Here is a 21,419-nt window from a genome sequence, read left to right as displayed (position 1 = left end):
CATTGGCTGTGTGACTTTATAGCACTTTTCAAATCAGGTGGGCTAGAGGGCTCAGTGGGGAAGGAACTTGCCACCCAAACTTGACCCAGGTTCAATCCCCAGGACCACATGAAGGTGAGAGCAGAAAACTGACTCTAGAGAGCTGTCCTCTGACCTCCCCACGTGTACCACACATGGTGGTGGTCCTCCTCCTCCTCCTCCTTCCTCCTCCTCTTCCTCCTCCTCTTCCTCCTCCTCTTCCTCCTCCTCTTCCTCCTCCTCTTCCTCCTCCTCTTCCTCCTCCTCTTCCTCCTCCTCTTCCTCCTCCTCTTCCTCCTCCTCTTCCTCCTCCTCTTCCTCCTCCTCTTCCTCCTCCTCTTCCTCTTCCTCTTCCTCTTCCTCCTTCTCCCCTTCCTCCTCCTCCTCCAAAGAAATTGAATACCAAAAAAGAGATTTTTAACTTTGAAAGCATGCTGTATGACTTCAAGATGTCTGACAGTTCATCTCGCCAGAGCCTCTGTGGCATGCTGTTAGCCACACTGACCTTAGGTCTCAATGTGTTTAACAGTCCTTTAACCCTGCTTGGAAATCTGCAGCCCAAATTTAAAACAATTCTCTGTGCTTTTGTGTGTGTGGTTTTGGTGAATGGCTATTTCAGGAAATTTGGGGAAAGCAGTATTGACAGAATAAGTAGAACACAGATAGGATTGGGTTTTTCTCAGGAATGCAAACACAAGTCACACAAATTCCTGAAGGAAAAAAATCTAAAGATTTTGGAATTTCCCATTTTAACTACATAACCTTTTTTTGTTTAAGGCTGGCCTTGAACTCTGAATCCTCCTGCCTCTACGTCCAAAATAGTAGGATTACAGGTGTGTGTCCCCCGTGCCCCCACCCAGCTTTGAGGATGACTTTTTAAAATTTCATATAATACCAGGAGAAATCTGAGCAAAATCATTTCTCTGATCTACAGAGAGTGATAAGTTCATCACCTGACAATACATCATTACTAGAAGCTGTGTTTGATCATAAATTTGTGTGAGATGGTGCTCTTTGTTCTAGATGAATAGATTATAAAGAGATTAGTTTATGGTCACACTGACAGAGCAGCTCTCCTACACACAGAGGCAGGAGGTTCTGTTCCGAACTGCTGGTGTGTGATTCTTTTTAGGTTACCCTTCAAATTAAGGGCCTCATGTGTTCAGCGGAATAAAGTTCTAGACTTGAGCAGGGCAGATTCGCATGCACATTTACTCCCAGCACTCGAGAGGCAAAGGCAGGCAAGCTTCAAGGCTATCCTGGTCTACATAGAGTTTCCAGACCAGCCAAGGCTACACAAGAGAACCTGTCTCAACATAAATAAGTGGTGTCTTCCTTTGTCTTGTCTTCCTCAACAGAGTACAAATTTCCAGTGGTTTTATTTAGGTATATCCATGTTTGGTGATTTAAGAGACACCTATTTAAGCTTGAGGATGAAATGAAAATGTAGAAAATGATCTTGGTTTGGTGGGGAGAGGAATTAAATAAAATTTTCATGCACATTTTAGTAATAGCAATCATATAAAATAAATCCAGGTTCCTCTCTTTCTCCCTATTATCTTATAAGCTACTTAAGTCCAAGTCCAAACACCACTTTTTTTTAAAAAAAAGGCTTACTAAGTATCTGGAACAGTGCCTCCTCCCTGTTGGTGACTGCGAATTGCTTATTGATTGATTGGAGGTAATCTAGGGTACTGTCAGCGGAACAGCCCAGCAGCTGGTACTCAGCAGGGCTGTATCATTGCTCTTCCTTCTCAGCTTATTGGAGCATCGATTAACTTGACTGGCTCAATTGATGGTCTCAGCACCATACACACACAGTTGGTCCTTACACCCAAAGTTAGAAAGCTTTATGGTTCTGCCTGCTAAGGATGGTATCCCACAACGGTGCTGTTTCCAGCAAGTCACTGCTGGAATGTTTGAATAAATATTGGGGGGGGGGGACCCCTCAAGATTTTGGGTTTTTCTAAAAACCAGGGATGAGCATATGAGAATAAAGACATGGGGGCAACCAGGTGGTCATGTGTTCTGAGACTTTTGCTGGAGTGACATCAGCAAACATCAGCCCACCCCGGATGGGAGACCAAAGAAACAATTGCATCCAAGTCTAGCTTATGTACCGGTGAGTTTATTCGAGCTGCTTATGGAACATGAGTGAGGGCTTCTTTACAGGAGCATGGGTGACCTAGGGGCAGCTGTGTCACTGGAAGGCCACCCCAGCAAGAGAGGGGGACTCAACAGAATCTGTATCCCTAGAGCTCCTTGCCAGCTCATAGGCAGCCCCCTGGTGTCTCCCTTCCCCAGCAACTGTTATGTACAGTGTGGCAGGCATATGGTCCTCAGCATCATGTGTTGAACCCATCACAAGCAGTTAGCCTCTCCCAAGAGAAGAAGGTAAGCCTACTAATTCTCAAGTGCAGATTTGCCTAGGACTCATGGGAAAGTGGAAAAGCTAAGAGAAGGACTGGCTCCAGCCCCAGGACACAAGCCCTGTCCCCTGGTTTCCCTTGGCCATGCCTCCTGTGGTGAGGTCTTGCTTTCTCCCCATGTCTTCACCTTGGGTATCCACTCTGAGTCTGCTAAGAGCAAGCCAAGGGGCAAATCAAATACTTGTAAGCCACCCGTCACTTCATCCCATTTCTGTTCTCTCTGATGAATTTGCAATCTATTAAAAAAAATGTGTTCATTTTTTTCTTTATTTTCTCCTTTTTAGGGAATTCCTGGACTTGACAGTAGCATACAAGGACCCAAGGGCTTGAAAGGAGACCATGGAAGACAAGTAATTATGTGGGCATTTGAAAGTAAACTTGCTGCATGGGACTCTGCAGTGGTTGAGAGACTCAGGCCTTAGTAGTAGAATATGAAACACCTGGGGAGGAATTTGGAATATATACTCCGTACAGAAAAACTCTTGTAGAAAGGAAAAAAAATTCTTCATTCCTACTTATTTCTTGCTGTGAGATATGAGAAACATTGTTTGTCAACTTCTAAATTTGGTATAACTGGCTGCCCTAAGCCACACCCATAAGGTCTTCATGAATACAAACATCTAAACTCTGGCTTAAAAGGAAGGATTAGTTGATTTCATAGAAAGGTTTTTTGTTTTGTTTTGTTTTGTTTTCAAGACAGGGTTTCTCTGTGTAGCTTTGGTGCCTGTCCTGGATCTCGCTCTGTAGACCAGGCTGGCCTCGAACTCACAGAGATCCACCTGGCTCTGCCTCCCAAGTGCTGGGATTAAAGGCATGCACTACCACTGTCCAGCTGAAAGATGGTTTTTAAAGGGCTAGCAAAGTGTTGACCTTCCCAGGGTCCAGGGGACACACGTGCTAGGAAGACATGCCTCTATTAGCCTGTGATGGGAAGAGCTGAGGATGGTGGCTCCTCCCCCAAGGCAGATCTCCAGGGACTGTTTGTTCTGCAGTCTCACAAACCACAATTTAGTCTCCTTATCCTATTACTTAGAATTTTAAAAATTATGTGGATAATGTGTGTCTTTGGTTCCTCTTAGTGAGCAAGCTCCCTTGAGAACTCCCTGTAGAGAAGAACTACTAGCTGTAGGAAGGAGTTGATGGTGGTGCTCACCTCTTTCTTGGGCTTTGTTCATGACCCACTTTGTACTCTGGGACCCCACTCTATATAAACCTTGATTTTTCTCACTTGCAGGATATAGTGAAATTGCAGGCAGAGTTTTACATTGGGACCGCCAGTCAGCTCTGTCTCACCAGCTGCTCCCAAATAACCACACAAAGACTTAACGTTAATTATAAATGCTCGGCTGATAGCTTAGACTTGTTCTTAACTAGCTCTGATAAATTAACCCATTTCAATTTATTTACTTGCTGCCACAATTTGTTATCTCATTTTGCACACATCTTGCTTCCTCTGTGTCTGGCTGGCAACTTCCTGATTCCACCCTTTTTCTTCCCAGCATTCTCTCTGCTCCAAAAAAATCATGCCTAGCTATTGACCATTTAGCTTTTTTCTTAAACCAATCACAGTCACTTATATTCACGTAGTGTAAAGGAATATTCCACAGTGAATAGTCTAGTTTTGTGTTTTCTTGATTAATAAATTATTCCATACTTTTGCCCTTGGGGTAGGGGTAGGGAGACTTGGGGAAATTTTGAGGCTTTATTCATAGGAAGGTGTTAATCTACACATGGTAGGCAAAGAAGCAGTCCAAAGGTAGAAATCCCAATTGGGACCTGGGGAGATGTCTCACTTGGGTAATTGCTTCATGTGAAAGCAGGAGAACCTGAGTTCAAATCCCCAGTACCCACTTAAAAAGGTGGATGTTGTGGCACATACCTGTATTCCTAGCACTGGGCAAGAAGATCCTGGGCTCTTTGACCAGCTAGTACTGCTGGATCTCCGAACTTCAGCTCCAGTTAGAGACCCTGTCTAAAAAAATAAGTTGGAGAACAATTGAGAAAAACACTCTATCAACATCTGGGCCTCCACATGCACCAGGGTATATGTACACAATTCTGTATGTATATAGCCACATAAATGCATGCATGCACACCCACACATGCACAAAAGTCGCAACCAGTAGTGGCCTACCAGCCACATTCATGCTATGCTAAGTGATAGAGTAGAGATAGGAAGAGTGTTCTAACCCATGTCTCAAACATGAATTAGTGACAATGAGCAGCTGACACCGGAAACGATGGAGTCAGAGTTGGGCTGCTGTTCCCCGCGACCCACGTAGAGATGTGACTTATGAGCAATGGAAGGTAGTATCCCACTTCAGGGAAAGATGACTCCATCCCTGGAATGAGCCCTTCTGGTACAGGAGAAGATGTTAAAATGGAACCCCAACAGTGATGCGATGTTGCTGTCACACAACCTTTTGTTCCTCTGACAGGGCAGAAGAGGCTGGCCAGGCTCTCCCGGGACACCAGGCTCAAGGAGGAGGATGGTAAGAGCTCTTCAAGGAAAGGAGCTTCTAGACCTGGGGATCCCACAGCTTGAGCTGTGATGACAATGACTGACTATGGGGAGTTGGTGGGGTGGTCACTGGGTCAAGGGTGCCATCTCAGAATGGGGCTGGCCTGGTAAAGTCACTGAAGCTTGAATAAGAAAATGCTGGCTACATGGGAAATTACACACAGGGAAAGACTGCCACACAGAGCAAATGAAAGAGTGACTAATCAGGAAAGCTGCCAACTTGGCCTGCTTGATGAGTTAATTGATGTTGCCAGTGATGTTGCTTGATGAGTTAACTGATGTTGCCAGTGATGTTGCTTGATGAGTTAACTGATGTTGCCAGTGATGTTGCTTGATGAGTTAACTGATGTTACCAGTGATGTTACTTGATGTGCAAACTCCATTGTCTGCTAGTTTTTGTGACTATTAAGAAAGTTGGGAAGAAAATTGATTCTCCCTTCCTCAGCAGCCAATGATTGACAGCCTGAAGTCCTCCATCTGCTTTGGCCAGGCTGCTGCTATTGTCAAGACCTACATGCGCGTCTTGTTTAGGCAACTGCAGTGTTGAGATTGTAAAGAGTGTAGCATCCCTGTCATGTCTTAGGGTAAGGGGAGCTGGAGGGGTGGGAATAATGTTAAATATAGTATACTCATAGGAAATTCTCAAAAATTAAAAAAATGGAAATAATAAAAAAAGTTAGCAAAAAAGAGATAGAGAAGTACTGTTGTAGGCATGTAACTGAAAGTTAGATTAGGTTGTTGGGTGTCTTAGGGATTCTGAGGTTGTGATAGAACACCATGACCAAAAGCAACTTGGGGAGGAAAGGGTATATTTCAACTTACAACTCTCAAGTCACACTCCTTCACAGAGGCAAGTCAAGGTAAGAACTCAAGGCAGGAATTGAAGCAAAAGCCATGGAGGCATGCTGCTTACTGACTTGCTCATCTTGGCTTGCTCAGCCTGCTTTCTTACACAACTGAATAAAACCTGTCCAGCAGTGGCACCACCCATGGTGACCTGGGCCCTTCTGCATCAATCACAAATCAAGACAATACCCATAGACTTGCCTGTAGGCCAGTCTTATGGAGGCATTTTCTCAATTAAAATTCCTTCTTCCCAGATTTGTCTAGGTTTATGTCAAGTTGGCAAAAGCCAACCAGCACATTGTGAAACCCTTTGGGGGGAGTTTTAATTTGTTTTTAGTTGATTCTATTGGCTTTGTTTAAATGCATTCTTTAAAACATTCCATGTGTGACTGCTTAGAAAAACGCACAAGGATTCCAAGCAGAGAGCCTTTATCCAATAAGAGATTATTTAATGGAATTCACTTCCACACCTGCATTGCAGTCTAGATTAGACCAATTTTGTCTCATTTTGCAGCATTTTCTTTTCCATTCTTTGTTTAGATATCCAGCCTCCTTCGAGTTTCCTCCCCCTCCCCTCTCAAAACACATAATGTTTTCAAATTGAGCACAAATGAAAACTGGTTGAGTGGATGGGGCTTCTGATGCATTGTATTTTCTGGGCAGAAGTAGTTTATGAAACTAGCTCTTATACTCCATCAGGAAAGTATTTTTGCATCTGGAAGCACACCCATGTTCTTCCCAAGGCTAGGAAATGAAATGAAGGGCGGAGATGATATTGGAAACGTGCAGAGTGTGATTGTTAGCAACTCAATTTGCTAATGTTGCTTTCATGCATATGAGATGAGGGTTTGTCCTCTCCACTTGGCCTTCTTGAAGGGCATCCTTGAAGGCTTCCATCCCCCTGCAAAATGTTTTCATTGTGAAGACTATCACCCAGGAAATCCTGGTGTGAAGGAATGTGTATTTATTGTTTTATGGCCTCCAGGGACTCTATCAAACTGAACAGCTTCTAAGGAGGAGAGCCCCCCATTTGGGGGATAGATGCCTCTGTGTCATGCAGGAGTCAAAGCAGGACTTTCAACAAATGCCTCTTTTGGGCAACTCGGCAAAATAAAACAAAAAGACACAAACAATGACCCTGCCTTCAAGCCACAGATAAGGACTCTCTGGCCAACTACTTTTGCATCTGGACTGTAGGGAGGAAGTCCACATGCCACTTAGCTCTGAAGCCAGATCAGATTTCTCTCAAAATAACTGTCACCACCCAGAAAGAGCTGATGAATGCAGTTGTGCAGATTTTCAGTGTCGATTCTGAAAGGAGCAGGGGGTAGCCCCATACATCCCCAGGAGCAGAGGAGGCAGAAGGAATGGGGAGAAAGTGAACAGTGTTGTGTCTGTATCGCCTGAAACCGGAAGTCAGTGGAGATTATGACATAGACAAACTGCAGCCTTTAGGGCTTCATGTGAGTCCTAAGATTTGCCTAAATGCCAAAAGTTGGAGGAAGATGTAACCCTACAGTAAAAGCAAGAGTTCCCTTAACCCCAAAGTGTTGTAGACAGTGTCTTGATGTCCCACTACACCTCCCCAGGGGTCTTCAGTCCACAGGGGTCCTTTCCACAGATGGTTAATCTTTATTGTCAATGAATCAGATGATTAAGTAATCAAACTACAAAAGAGGGAAAAAAATCATGTCCCGAAGGCAAATTAAACCCCCCCCCACCACCACGTGAAGAGGAGTTACTTAAGGGGAAGTGGGACTCTGGCAAACAGCTCAAGTCTGAAAGAAATGAAGCCCACAGTTTTGCTCTGAATAAAAGCTCAAAACATTGACAGGACAGCTGGGGCGGTGGTGGCACACGCCTTTAGTCCCAGCACCGGGGAGGCAGAGGCAGGTGGGTCTCTTGAGTTTGAGGCCAGCCTGGTCTTCAGAGCTAGTTCCAGGACAGTCAGGGCTACATAGAGAAACCCTGTCTCGAAAAACAAAAGACAAAAACAACAAAAAAGAATTGACAGGACAGTAGAGGGAAAGATGCCAACTGGCGGAGCTTGGGGAGCAGAGGAAGAGAAGGAAGTGGAGATCTACTGGAGAGTGGAAATGTTGACGTTGGGCCCCGAGCTCTTGTTTTTACTTTTCTAGTGAAATTAAATGTATTACTTACATTTTTTCGATTTATTTTATTGTTACGTGTACAGGTGTTTCATCTGTATGTCTGTATGCCACTTTCATGCAGTGCCTGTGGGGGTCAGCAGAGAGCATCGGATCCCCTAGATCTATAGTTAGAGATGGTTGTGAGCTGCCCATGTTGGGGCTGGGACCTGAACCTGGGTCCTCTGGAAGAGCAACAAGAGCTGACCCAACTCTCCAGCCCAATACTGAAACTTAAAATAGCATGACCCCTTTTTCAATAAAAATGCCACTGTAGAGAATTCTGTCAGAAAAATCCCATATGTTTCAGGAATCATGGCTCTAAAAAGCTAATGATTACTTCTTTTGTCTAGACTTTTTTTTAAATGTTTTGCCTGTATGAATGTGTGTGTGGCTTGTGCCTGCTGCCCTCAGAGGTGAGAAGAGGGGGTCGGATCAGATCCCCCAGAGCTGGAGTTATAGAGGGTTGTGAGCTACCATGTGGGAACTGGGAACAGAATCTGGGTCCTCTGCATGAGCAGCAAGTGCTCTTAACCTCTGAGTCATCTCTCTGAGCCCTGCTGATGTTTATTTCTGCCTAGAGATTTTGGGGTGACTTTTACATTCATGTTTGATCTGCATTCATAAGGGTTTATTGGTTTTATAATTGCAATGAAGTTGTTATTCTTGAAAGAGAAAGAACCTGTCATTTCTAAAACAGTAAGATATAGGTAGATAATAGGCTGGAGCGCAGGGGGTGGGGCGGGGGAAGCTCAGTGGCCAAGTGCCTGTCTAATGTGTCCAAAGCTCTCGGTTCCATTGCTAGTGCTTGGTATACCTGCAAAATAGCATCTAGACGAAAATGGAGAGCAAGGAGGAATCCTTGGTGCAATGAAATTCTGCTGAATTGGCAAGTGACTGGAGGGTGGCCAGCAGTGGGGGTGGGGGTGGCATGCAGGGAAATGGATACCAGCTGACCCAATGTGATCTCTATTCACTTGACCAACACTGAGCACCAACAATGAACCAGCAACTCGCTGAGTACTCGAGCTCTCTGCAGGGATTCAGAACCATGGGGTAAACCACAGCCAAGTTTCTCCACTCCAGCACTGGCGGTTTTCGTTTGAAGCGTTGCTTGTGGTGAAGGGCTGCATTATGCATGGAAATATGTACATTTCTCCTTCAACTTTTGCTCACTGGGTGCCAACAGCACACCCAACAAGAAATGCCCCCAGACTTTGCTAACTGCTTCCTGGAAAGGAAGTGATGGAAAAGGAGGCGGGCCTGTGGGGTGAACAAGCTATTATCAGAGGGAGGCTAAGATACAGCCTGGGTAGGTGAAGCAGGGAGGAAGGACCGCAGCCAGAAAGCACAGCCCCAGGCATTGATGGGAAATGGGAGGGGTGGCTGTCTCTGAACCAGGCCGTGCTGAGGATTAGAATGGATCCTCTGCCAGGGGTAATGAGAAGCAACTGTAGCCTCAGACCAAAGCAGCCTTTCATTCTAGTTTGGTCCAGATTGCTTTGGTGGTGCTTTCTCCATTCATCCTTCTGGGAACCTCTTTACAGGCCTCCCAGAGTGCTCCAGGGCAGCATCATGGGAGAAGAGCCTGCCAGTAAGAAACAGGATTCATGGGTGTCTGCCATTAACACCCTGCTTGCTTCCTGGGGACTCTCGGTTTGAGATCAGAAAACAGGGTCCTTCATCGGTACCCGGAAAGCCAGGCTGAAAGGACCACAGAACTGGGGACTCTGTCTTGTATCATTTTCTTGTTCAGTCCCCTGAGGGGACTTTCCTCTTGATGTGTCCACTCACATTTGCTTTAAAGAAGAGTTAGGATGCCTGGGTGTGTGACTGGAACCCAGTCAGCCATTGAGTACACCCTGCCGGTATTCTGCGGTTTTCTTTCCTGTGCAAACCACTTGAACATGTTAGGCAAATGCTGCAAAATCATTTGCCCCGATTCCTCATCTGCTTTCTGTGTCTCCTGTTTGCCAAGGTCTCTCTCCCGTGACTCTGTAGCTTAAATCAGCAAGCATGCTAGGCAGCCTGTCCAGGTTTGTTCCCCTCACTTACGTCACCGTTAGATTAAAGTCTGTCTCCTCCATTAGGTCAAAACCCCCATGACTAGGGACAGGAGTCAGTCTTTACTCAGGGGGCGGGGCAGGGCTACCAGAGATACATGCCATTGAGCTCTTTCAAAATCAGATCTTCAAGTCCCATAGGAGCAGAGCTGGAGAGATGGCTCAGGCAGTGACATGCTTGCAGGCAAGCCGGAAGACTGAGAGTCCATGTCACATAGCCATGTGTGGTGGTGTACCCATGTAATCCCAGCCCTGAGAGGGAAGGCTAACAGAGTCTGATACTCCAGCCAGCCAGCCCACCCAGCCTAACTGGTGAGCTGCTCCAGGCCAGTGGAGAGACCCTGTCTCAAAACACAGGGTAAATGACACTTAAGGAACGACCCTGGAGGTTACCCTCTGGCCTCGGTGTACATACTCACACGTGGGCATCTACATACACAAGCAAATGAGCACATGCAAAAGGCAAACATCTTAATACACAGGAGCAGATACTTATGTTTCCAACCCTGGCAGTAGAGAAACATCCTCCGTGTGGGGATCTGCTCTACAGCCCTTAAAATCTACTGGTAAATTTTTGTTTTGCTAGAATATGACATTCTTCTCAGCTCCTCCACTGCGATCAGTTGTGTTCACGTGGAGCCTGCTCCAACCATGTATGTTAACTACACCACAAACTGAGCGGTGAGGGGCAAACTGGCCAGTCTCGTAACCCCCTTAGTTTCCCTCTTATCTCACACTTTTGACTCAACTTACCCTTGTTGCCAGTACCTACTGCACCTCCTGTTTTTCTGCCTTTTTGTCACTACCCAGGCTGTGGACACATCCCTTGAAACCAATAACAAAGAAATCTCTTCCTCTGCAGAGATTTTCCACATCGGACCAACTGGATGTGATCTGTCTTTGAAACTGTCTTTTCATCCTTAGCCATGTGCTGCCTCTGCCTTATAAATGTTTCTAGTATTTATCCATCCTCCCCCAATACTTAGAGTGAGCGTTTCCCAAGGTCAAAGACTTGGGGAATATGTGGGGGGAGGGCCCAAGCATGCACACATGCTTCATTCTTTCTTGGTCTCATCTATTGTCCGTCAAAGGGCAGCAGGCAGTTTTCAGAATGAAATGATCTACTGGTGGATAATTTTCTGAATGACGTGGAATTGAATTGGATTGGTACAATTCATTGTGCTAAAGGAAACAGATTCTTAAACTTTAAAAAAAGTATACGTGTGTGTGTGTGTGCGTGCGCGCGCGCGCAACCACATGCATACAGTTGCTTGTCAATGCCAGAGGAGGATGGTGGGTCTAAGGGAACTGGAGTTACAGGCAGTTTGTGAGCTGCCTGGTGTGAGAGCTGGGAACTGAACCAGGGTCCTCTGCAAGAGCAGCAAGTGCTCTTAGATGCTAAGCCATCTTTCCAGCCCTTTGAAAATGACGACTTCTTCTGTGACAGAGAATGTGGGCCTTAAAGATGACTCATTCTTGTTTGAAAGAAATGGGACACTTCCCCACGCACACCCTTTGCTCCTTAGATGACAACATAGTTTGAAATACACTTAGCAATGCTGGCCTGTCAGAATAGCTCACATGAGTTTCCAGTGAGATGGTATTGTCTGGTGGCTGTTGAATTTTGTGAACCCTAGATGGGAGTTTTACTCTGACTTTACTAAGTGACCAAGTCAGACAGGAAAATGTCATTATCTCTTGATTTTCTGAACTGTGGACTACTGATTGGGAATGCACCTTGAACCTTGACCTTACACAGAGTGAAAAATTCCCCTTCCCTGTTTAACAATGTTGTTTGGATTGGGTATTTTATTGATACAGTGGGTCAAGTCACTGTTGAATATTTGAGATGATTTCTGACAGCTAATCACATTTCTTGGCTCTATCAAGCTAGTTTGGCTCTTTAAATTCTGAGCTTTGTGAGCTTCTGAGTATTGTGGAGTTCCTGGAGGTGAGCCTCAGCTTTTCCTCTGGCATCCTGCCCTTTGGCTGGTCCATTCCTGATCTCAGACTTACTTTGTAGTTCTTGGGGGGAAAATAAGAAAGAAAATTCAGGTCAGTGTTGCAGCTACTGAGCAGCTCTGGTCAAGCTTAGTGAAGGCGGGTTGCAGGCTATGACCTGTTCTCCATGTATCTCTGGCTTTGGGTGCTGTATGATTTCAATTATCTACCTAGAAATTCAGGGTTGGCAAGAGCCTGTCTTCACAAGGCACCGACTAATGAAGGAGTTAGCTCAATGTGGGAGTTACATCAGTGCCTTGAGGCATCTGTTACCAATTGAAATCCTATGTATGCACCATCTTTTCTAAATTAAGAATATCTACTTTTCCTTTTATTTATATATATTTTTATTTATTTATAGGTAGTTCATGGCCGAAGGGGACATACAGGCCCACAGGTCAGTGATAATTTCTTTTTCTTAACTTCAGATGATAAACGACTCATGTCCAATCAAGGAGCTAGAATGAACATGGCAATATCTCCTCCCATCTTAACCTTTTGGTTTTGGATGACATTGGTTGTAGATAAATTGTTAGAAAACATTAGCTACAATTTCAAGAATTCAAAATGAAATGAAAATTGGGGTACTTTATTTAAAATTTTCAGAGAAATTATAAAACATTTAAACATGAAAATGATCAAAGACGCTATTTAGTCCACTGGTTAAACTTCATTTTGTTTGGCTTTTGAATACAAGTTCTAAGTAACCTTTCTTGCATTTGTATTCTGTGGTCCTCTCCAACTTACAATTTGTGTGAAACTCCCATATAAACCCGAAGAACACAGTGGAAGTTGTCTACAACTGGATACTCTGAGTACCCTGAAGGCGTAAATGGAGAGCTGTGTCACATCCCTTTTGTACATCCTGGTGATATATCCTACACTGTGCTTCATGAATACACAGTCTTTAAGAAAGAGCAGCTGCGGCTTAGATGTTTGTAGAACACACACGCTCAGATTAAAAGCATGGGGGTTAGTGATAAACCCACTCTCGGTCACACGGTCACACCAGAGTGCAACTCCATGATACTGAGGATAAAAGAAACCTTCAGTTTTTGCAAAGACTTTTCATTGCCACTGAAAAAGAAGTTTCTAATCTTGCACATGAAGAGATAGCATTAATAGATTAATAGGTTGATTCTTCTCCCTACAGGGAAATCCAGGCATCCCAGGCTCAGATGGACTTGAAGGTTCACCAGGACTTAAGGGCCCTCAGGTATACATAGAGAACACATGGGTGTGTGAGCAAATGGAGAATCTATAGCCTGGTTAGAACCCTTCATGTGGCCCTGCAGAACTACAGAGGCTCGGAAGTGTGTTCAGGTTAATAAAACAAATAAGCAACATCGAGTCTTGACTTGCACAGAATGTTGTCTTTTATCAGAGTTCTGTCCTCGTCAAGAGGTGGAAAGAGATGAACATGCTGGGCAGCCAGCCCCGTGCGTTCAGGATTGTTAGGATAATCCAGGAGTCCTTGAGCCAAGGAAAATGTTGAGCCTTGAATTTGGGGATTGTGGTCAATTTAACACAGTAATAGTTCAGCGTTGTATCTCTGCATGTCCATGGTGTTGAAACATTGGCTCAACTCAAGGAAAAATTTGTTCTGAGTGCAGCTGGAGGCTTCGGCAGGGTGATCTATAGTGTGGCACCCCGCCTGTCCTTTCCAGCTCGCTTCTCTGGGGAGCTGCCTCCAGCACTTTCTCCTTTACAAGGAGCAAGCCATGGTCGGCGCTTTGCCCTGGTCGTGTGAGCAGGGAGGCACGTGTGCCAGAGAGGGCGAAGCATAGCCTAGATCAACAGTGAGGCAGGAAGGGAGCACATGCTGAGAAGGAAGAAAGAAGCTGGGTTGGGATGTAACTCAGTGGTAGAAAGCGTGTGGAGCATGTACGGGCCCTGGATTAAGTCTCCAGCATGGAGGGAAAGGGATGGGGTGGAAGAGAGGGAGGGGAGGAGGGGGGAAGAGGTAGAAATCAGACCGCAAAATAGTATTTTCCCTCTCTGAACTTGGTTTTGAATGTATGAAAAGCAGGTGCACTGTTTGGCTTAGGCAGGACAGTCATTGGTGCTATTTTTCAAGGTTTTAAAGCAAGTACTTAAAAATAAAGGCATTATATATTGGCAGTTTGTGTAAGGAAGCTGGACAAAATACATCAAAACATCAGAGAGACACTTTGTGACATGTCGCCAAGATTTCAGCATGGTAAACAGCCTTCCTGTCAGACCGTTCTCCCTCTCCGGCTTGATTGCTTTTATTTGTCATTACGTGCCAGATGAGGAAGGTTCAATTTTCTTACTTTAGAGTGAGAAATCTTTGCCGTTGGGATCGTCAGAAAGCATCTTAATAAATTGACTGCCTTTATCTCATGCTGTGCAAGTCACAACGAGCATTTGTTCTTTCAGTCTATGGGCTTTTTTGTTTACAGCACAATGTAAAATGGAGCAAAATACCAAATACAGCACATGAAGAAAGTTTCTCTGCAACCTATGGAAGCCATAGTACATAGACAATAGAATATTCCAGAAGTAGAACTACCTAACTTTCATTTTGCTATGGAATGTATCTTCTTTATGGCCCATCTTGGTTGTGGTTATTGAATATTAAATGGATTTAAAGGTTCTAGTTTCAGGCTTACATGATTAAGAAAAACATTTTTCACATAAAAAGCATATGGCTTCTGAGTATGAAGGCTGAGGACAGTTACAAGTACTGAAAATCTCAGCTTTGGTGTGTTTCCTCCAGGCCCCACCTCCTTTGGCTATATAGGCTCAACCACCTCAATTTCAGACTGTCCTGTGGTGTTCCTACAAAGATGAAGAACCCTGAGACCTACACAGTAGCCACAGCATAATTTGACTCCCAGACCAGTTTCTGTTACCTTGACTTAGCATTTGATTTTTAATGTGCAAGTTTAATGTTGAAGCGTTCTCACTAAAGGGGAAAGTAACACTTTGATTCTGTGTGTTTAGGGCCCAAGAGGAGAGCCTGGTGAGAAAGGAGAAAAGGGAGTTCTGGGAATGAAAGGTCCTCAGGTGCGTAAGGAGAAAGCAACTGCATCTGGCCTTGACCTTGGCTTTAAGGAGGATGCTTTCATGGTTTTGTCTCTAAAGGTGAATCACACACAGCCTGCACACCATGTGTATGAAGTGTGACTTGAGTGTGAGAAGAGACAGCTGCACCATTCGCTGGTCCCTCGCCAGACAGACTATAGTAGCGGCAGAGGATCCCCTCTAGAGAGACCTCCTGCCTCCGCTTCTCAGTCTTAACAATTTCTCCTCTGTGCTACGTTGACACATCACATCACTTCCGGCTCACAAGCCACTTGGAGTTGCCTACTTCACCTCTTGGAGGAGCTAGAGAGATGGTTTAGTGGTGAAGAGTACTTGGTAATTCTCTTCCCAAGGACTCATGTTTACAACCTCCTGTAACTCCAGCTTTTGGGGATCCAAAACCCTCATTTTTTAAAAAAAATTAAAGTCTCCTGGAGAGACCAAACAATTTTATCACCTGGAACCCTATACTCTGGCTCTGAGAATCTCTGCAAGTGAAGACATGGTATTGATAATTCTAAATTCTCCTCAGATAACACCAGGGTTGGAAATGACTACCCAATAACCATGCTTCTCCTATTTCAAAGTGCTCAAAGAATCTCTAGGAGAGTGTGTTAGGATGCAGGTCCTAAGGGGGCCTAGATCGAGGCTTGGGATTCTGCATGTTCAGTGAGTCCCCAGTTGGTGCTGATGCTGCAGGTCTGAACCACACATTGAGTGCAAGGCCCTGTGTGGTCTTCTCTATGGCTAGCATAGTATATATGTATATATTGGTCTCTTTTGGCAGGTTGTAAGCTCCATCCATGTTAGTGTCTTGCTTATGCTGAATCCCCAGAGCCTGGGTCCACAGGACCTGGCCCAGCAGAGCTCAATACATTTGTGTAATGAATGAAGCAGTAAATGAATGAAGGCAACCCGGTTGGGACTTTCACCCTCCACTGTTAGCAGTATCAAGGAAATGCATTGCTTTGCATCCATTAGTTAAACTGGGCAGGGGCCCAGCACTTAAGTGGCTGTGCTCATCATGAGAATATTTAAGAGGCTGTTGGCAAAAAGTTGTATGCCATGACATACTGTTTTAAAATACATTCATAACTGCTCTCGATGATGTTTATTCCTGGTTTTGATAAAAGTGCTCTTTCTAAATGCATGAAAATTTCATAATTTCATAGCAGAATTAAACTGGTGGTAAAAACTCTTCTGTATTCACATCTTTGAATCATTAAAAGCCAGCTGGCACCAAAATGAAGATTTTTATTTAAAAAAAAACAGTACAAAGGAAAATGAATATCAGACAATTATCTGTTGATATCAAATATTGATGTAGATATGTAGATGAGTTGAAATCCAAAGTCCTTGGTCTTTCTTTTGCTCTAGGATCCAAAATGGTATCCAAGACTGTTAGTGGAGTAATTCTTCCATGTGCTCTGCAGGACACCTTCATCCACGGGTCCCTTTAATCTCGCTTTGGCAAGATGTGGCACAGTCATAAATCATCCAGCCTTTGGCATTGCCAGATAGTCAAAAACACCCTGTCTCTCTACCTCCACTTCCATTTGTCTGGCTGGAAAACCTGCCTTTCTTCTTCTGTATGGTTTTTATGGAATTCCCTGCTTGTTGGCTGGTTAAAAGGCAGTTTAAAGAAAAGTGGAATTTTCTGTGTTTGGGACATGATGAATGGTATTTCTAGATTGTTGTTTCCAGAGGAAATCCACGGAGACAGACACAGCCAGACGCACAGAGAGTGTTGCTCTTTGTTGGCTCTCCAACCCCATTGCCATAGGTCTTGTATTCTTTTATGGCACAGGGGGAGCCCTCCGGTAGAACAGTGTTTTCTAACAGCAGGCTTGAAAGCTTTCCTTGACTCGTATCTTGAAAGGGGATGTGATTTGTATTGATGGCATACCAGAGTCTTATTAAGTTACGCAGTACTCGGTGTTCTGCATAAATGAAATGTGCTAATCCAGCCAAAGCCGAAGTACTATGCCTAGGAAGATATTTTTGAAAGGAACAACAGATTCCTTTGTGCCTTCTTTTGTCCCATCTTTTATTGCCCTTAAGTCCCTTCTCTAAAATCTCCAAATGCTAGGAAACAAAGTGGAAAACTAGGTCCAAAATATTAATTTTACTTGGGGATGTAACTGTTCTTTGAATACGTGTTCTTAGTTAAATAACACTAGTAGCATGCACACCAACCAGGTAGAATTAGCTAAGCATTGACGTTCTTCTCTGTAGAACCAGCACTCAAGAGGGGGAGGTAGGGCGAACCCACCAGGCTCTACTGGATAGTTTCACATTCGTGGTCATTCTGATGGCCTTGGTTAAACTCAGTGGGTCACAAAACCAAAAGGGAATGAGGAAAAGGGGTTTGTAGGAAAGAGGAGCTGACAGGGGTGGAAGGGGGAAAGAAGAGGGGTGGGGATGAGGAGAATAATCAGACTACATTATGCTCATGTATGAAGCTGTCAAAGACCAATATATGCAAATCAATACTAATTTTCTAAAAGAAGTAGAGGTAGAAGGATTAGGAGTTCAAGCCTTAGCTACATGAAACTATGCTTCGAAAAACCTGACAGGGTGGGGAGGAAAGGGGAGAGGAGAATCATGGGAGGAGGGTGGACTGTTCCATGAAATGTGGAGACTATGTAGGGTTTCTATTGTCTTCACAGATAGTGGCGTAGTAGTCCTAGACATCGAATCTGGAGCCAGGCTGCCTGGGCCTGGTTCCAGGCTTATACCTTTATATCTTATCTGTGTGACCTTGGACAATCTATTTAACAATGGACGTATCTCCTGCAAAAGTATAGTCATAGCAGCTACCTCATTGGATGTTGTGAAAATTAAATGGTTTGATAGATATAAATGCTTGCAACCATTACTTGCAGAGTAAGGGCTGTATAAATATTTTTATTACTGCAATATTGTGTCTATATTGCCTAATTGAAAAGATGTATTTTTTTTACTTTTATTTGTGTGAGAGTACACACATATGTACACACCACAATCTATGTGTAAAAGTCAGAGAGCCAACTGGACTGGTTCTCTCCTACCATGTGCATTCCAGGAATTGAATTTGGGTCCCCAGTCTTGGTGGCAAGCACCATTACCCACTGAATCACCTCCCCAACCTGAAAAGAGGCAGCCTGTGGCATGGAATGTGGTTCATATTTTGAGGGAAACCCTGCCAGACACAGAACAATATGTAATCCATGTCACAATTGTCAGGTTTCACCATCCTGCAAGATCTAGGTTGGATGGTCCATGGACTCATCCTTTTTACTAATTTGACAAGTATTTACAGTAACTGCTTCCAAAAGGCAGGTCCTGTTCTAGGACACAAAGATGACACTTCCGTTTTCTAGCACTTTCTAAAAACCATTTCAGAATCTTTATCCTGTGCTCCCTGAACACACTTTTGTTACAGTGCTAGTTAGTTTTAGTGAAACTTTTTGATCTTTCTAATGTACATTCCATAGTTTGCAAATGAAGATAAGCACACACACACACCCCAAAAAACAAACAAAAACCTAGCCCTTGCCTGTTGTAGAAAGCACTCTTTGAAGGCCAATGTCCTTTGGAAAGCTTTCTTGAAATGTTAGACACTTCAGCAACATCTGTTCCTTGAGCAAAATAGTGGGAACATAGACTCTGTTTGGACACAGAGACTCACAAGGAAGTGTAATCATTTAGGCCACATCTGGACAGGGTTACTTTATTAATTTTTTTATTTACTAGTTTTTATTTGACGGCCGCAATATTTTTTTTTTCCAGAGCGGGATCAGCTCAGCTCATAACTCTTCTCCCATCTGTACTTCACGTTCCATAAGACATGTAAAAGTGTTGGGGGAAAGCTACACTTTGTCTCACTGTATCTGCCATCCTTGTTTCATTCCAGGGGCCTCCAGGACCCGGAGGACAAGCGGGGAATCAAGGCCATTTGGGAAGCCAAGGAAATAAAGTAGGTCACATTCTTTAATGCAGCCCCTCCAACGGTCAGTTTGTGCTACCCGAGAGAGCTGTGACTGGCTGGATGAGCCAGAGCCCTTTCAACACAAAGGAAAACACATCTTGTTGTCCCTAAGCTCTGGCTTGATTCTTGGAGAGCCAGAAATCTCTAAGGAACTGGGTGTGGACAGAGATGAAGTCAGGGACTCCAGCTCAGCATAATTGCATGAAGGGCCACACCCCATCCAGCTGACAGATCTCAGGAGGAAGGCGGCTCTGGCAAGGCCTTCCCTCCCTCTCCATCCTCTCTGCACCATCCCATCCTTCCTACCTCTCTTGTTCCCTCCTTCTCATGTGAACCTTTGCTAAGGACCTTAAGCTCAGGCTTCTGTTGTCCTGGGAAGTTGGGTACAGGAAAGCAGGGTCTTTGCCTCACCATTGTGTCTCTAGTGCTTAAAACAGTGCCTGGCCTGGACCAAGAACTTAGTATTTATGAATGAATGCAATTCCAGGAGCTATGATACATGGAGCATGAAATCAGACCCAAAGAATTTAGATTATCTTGAAGACAGCAATCTAGAGCAAAAGGAAGAGAGAGAGTAAGAGGCTGAAAATGAGGTTTAAGTAAAGTAGTTAGGAGTATTTCCGTGCTGGAAAAGGAGACATCAAAGAAGACCCAAGCTCTGAGAGGCCTTTAGAAGATAAACACTTTGAAGAAGCAGAGAGGGGAAATGGGGGGAGGAGGGAGGAACAGGCAGGCAGACATGGGGCTTAGAGCATCCTCGGAGGAATTATTTGAAGAATAATTATTTGCATGAGAAATTATGTAGGCACATAAAGAGCAATGTAGTCTGTGGTCACTGGTACAGCATTGTCTACTTGTTCTGAAGGGGTTGTGTAGACACAGCCAGACCCTTGGGAGATACTAAGTGGACATCCTAGTGTAGACTGTTCTGATTTTAATTTTTGAAGGCTGAGAGCTTAGAAATAAGGAGACTAGTTGGTCCCTCTCATTGTCTCCAAGACCAGCAGTGACTGGAGCATTTAACAGGATGGAAACTTAACATGTGATGGTTCCACACAGCTCTTCTCTAAGATAACTGGGGCAGAGGGAAAGGGCTACACGATCCAGGGATTCCGGTGTAACTGGTGACGCCATCACACCTGGAGAAGGTTGTGAGGAAGGGCGAGTGGAAGGATGGAGGGACTCTTTGGCTCTGAGGCCGGAGACAAGAGCTAGGCCTGCTTGGAGACGTGGGCTTCCGCATCATACAGATGAAAAGAACTTTTAATGGTGCCTGTTTAGAAGAAGCATAAAGGACACAGAAGACAAGGAAGGGGAAGGAAGGGAAAGAAAGGGAGACGATCAACCCGCACAGAAAAAATCAGGAAAGAGCCATCACCTCTGGTGGCTGACGGGCTCTGAAGATGAGGCCCCAGAGTGCCGCTGCAGACAGGAGAAAGGAAAGAGACTGGACTCCCAGGCGATGAACACTGTTTCAGTGCAGACAGGGATGCAGCGCGGCCATCGGCGCGGACAAGGAGTTCCTCCTTTAGAGGGGAGAAAAGGATGTCTCTGCTTGGGCCTGCCATTGTCTAGAAAAGCTTGGAGTGTGTTTTCAGTGGCAGGGGAGACAGCAGGGTGTTAAGGATTGGAGAAGAGGAAGGAGGGGAATGACAGTGTGAGGCAGACTGGAGAAGCTTTTCATAGAGTGCAGGGATTTCCTGCTAGAGTGAATTTGAGGCATACACTTCAGCCTTTGTATTGGAGAAGTGCCGGGGAGAGCCAGCGATGGAGGAGAGCAGGGAGCCATGTGAAGACAGTTCATTGGCTTGTGTAATAAGATACGAGGGTAACCAGGACAAGCACCTTCAGAAGGAGGAGGGGCTCTGGGGCATGTGGTGTGTCAAGAAAGTGACAATTTGAAAGAGGAACCATACAGGCTCTGTGTCCTGGGGTATGCTGTAAGGAAAATGGTGCCACAGAATAAAACTTCTCTTTGGATGAGGAAGTGTGTGTGTGTGTGTGTGTGTATGTGTGTATGTGTATGTATGTGTGTGTGTGTGTGTGTTTCAATGGATGTGTGCATAATGCATATGAAATGAAGGAACTCTATAGGGTATGGTAGAAGGGACCAAAAGAGGGCCACAGAGATGATGGAACTCAGAGCTAGGTAAGAGTGAGGGGGGAGTCATAGGCATGGAAGCCATGTCCATCAAGATCATTATTAACAACAGGAACCTTTAAGTAGGACAGCTAGAATTAGGGTCAGGACAAGTGCCCCAGTGCAAACGGCAAACCCAGATGGACAGATTCTTGTGTCACTATGGACTGAGATGAACGCCTCCCCGGGCCATACTCCAGTATGTTTAAACTCCGCAATCTTGCACTCCATGTCTG

General features: G+C 44.7%; 1 protein-coding gene across 1 annotated transcript in view; it reads left to right on the top strand.

The window, feature by feature from the left end:
- Positions 1-21,419, top strand: part of Col6a6 (collagen type VI alpha 6 chain) — a 103,921-nt gene that overhangs the window by 37,134 nt on the left and 45,368 nt on the right. The window contains exons 18-23 of the mRNA XM_052719030.1: positions 2,732-2,797; positions 4,886-4,939; positions 12,387-12,422; positions 13,179-13,241; positions 14,993-15,055; positions 18,969-19,031. Of these exons, the coding sequence (XP_052574990.1) occupies positions 2,732-2,797; positions 4,886-4,939; positions 12,387-12,422; positions 13,179-13,241; positions 14,993-15,055; positions 18,969-19,031 (345 nt within the window). The remainder of the gene's footprint in view (positions 1-2,731; positions 2,798-4,885; positions 4,940-12,386; positions 12,423-13,178; positions 13,242-14,992; positions 15,056-18,968; positions 19,032-21,419) is intronic.

The sequence above is a fragment of the Peromyscus californicus genome, unplaced genomic scaffold (assembly GCF_007827085.1).
Source record: "Peromyscus californicus insignis strain IS unplaced genomic scaffold, ASM782708v3 Scaffold_11__1_contigs__length_118956290, whole genome shotgun sequence".
NCBI lineage: Eukaryota > Metazoa > Chordata > Mammalia > Rodentia > Cricetidae > Peromyscus > Peromyscus californicus.
The sequence above is the reverse complement of the archived record's forward strand: the minus strand, read 5'-3'. Positions and strand labels throughout refer to the sequence as shown.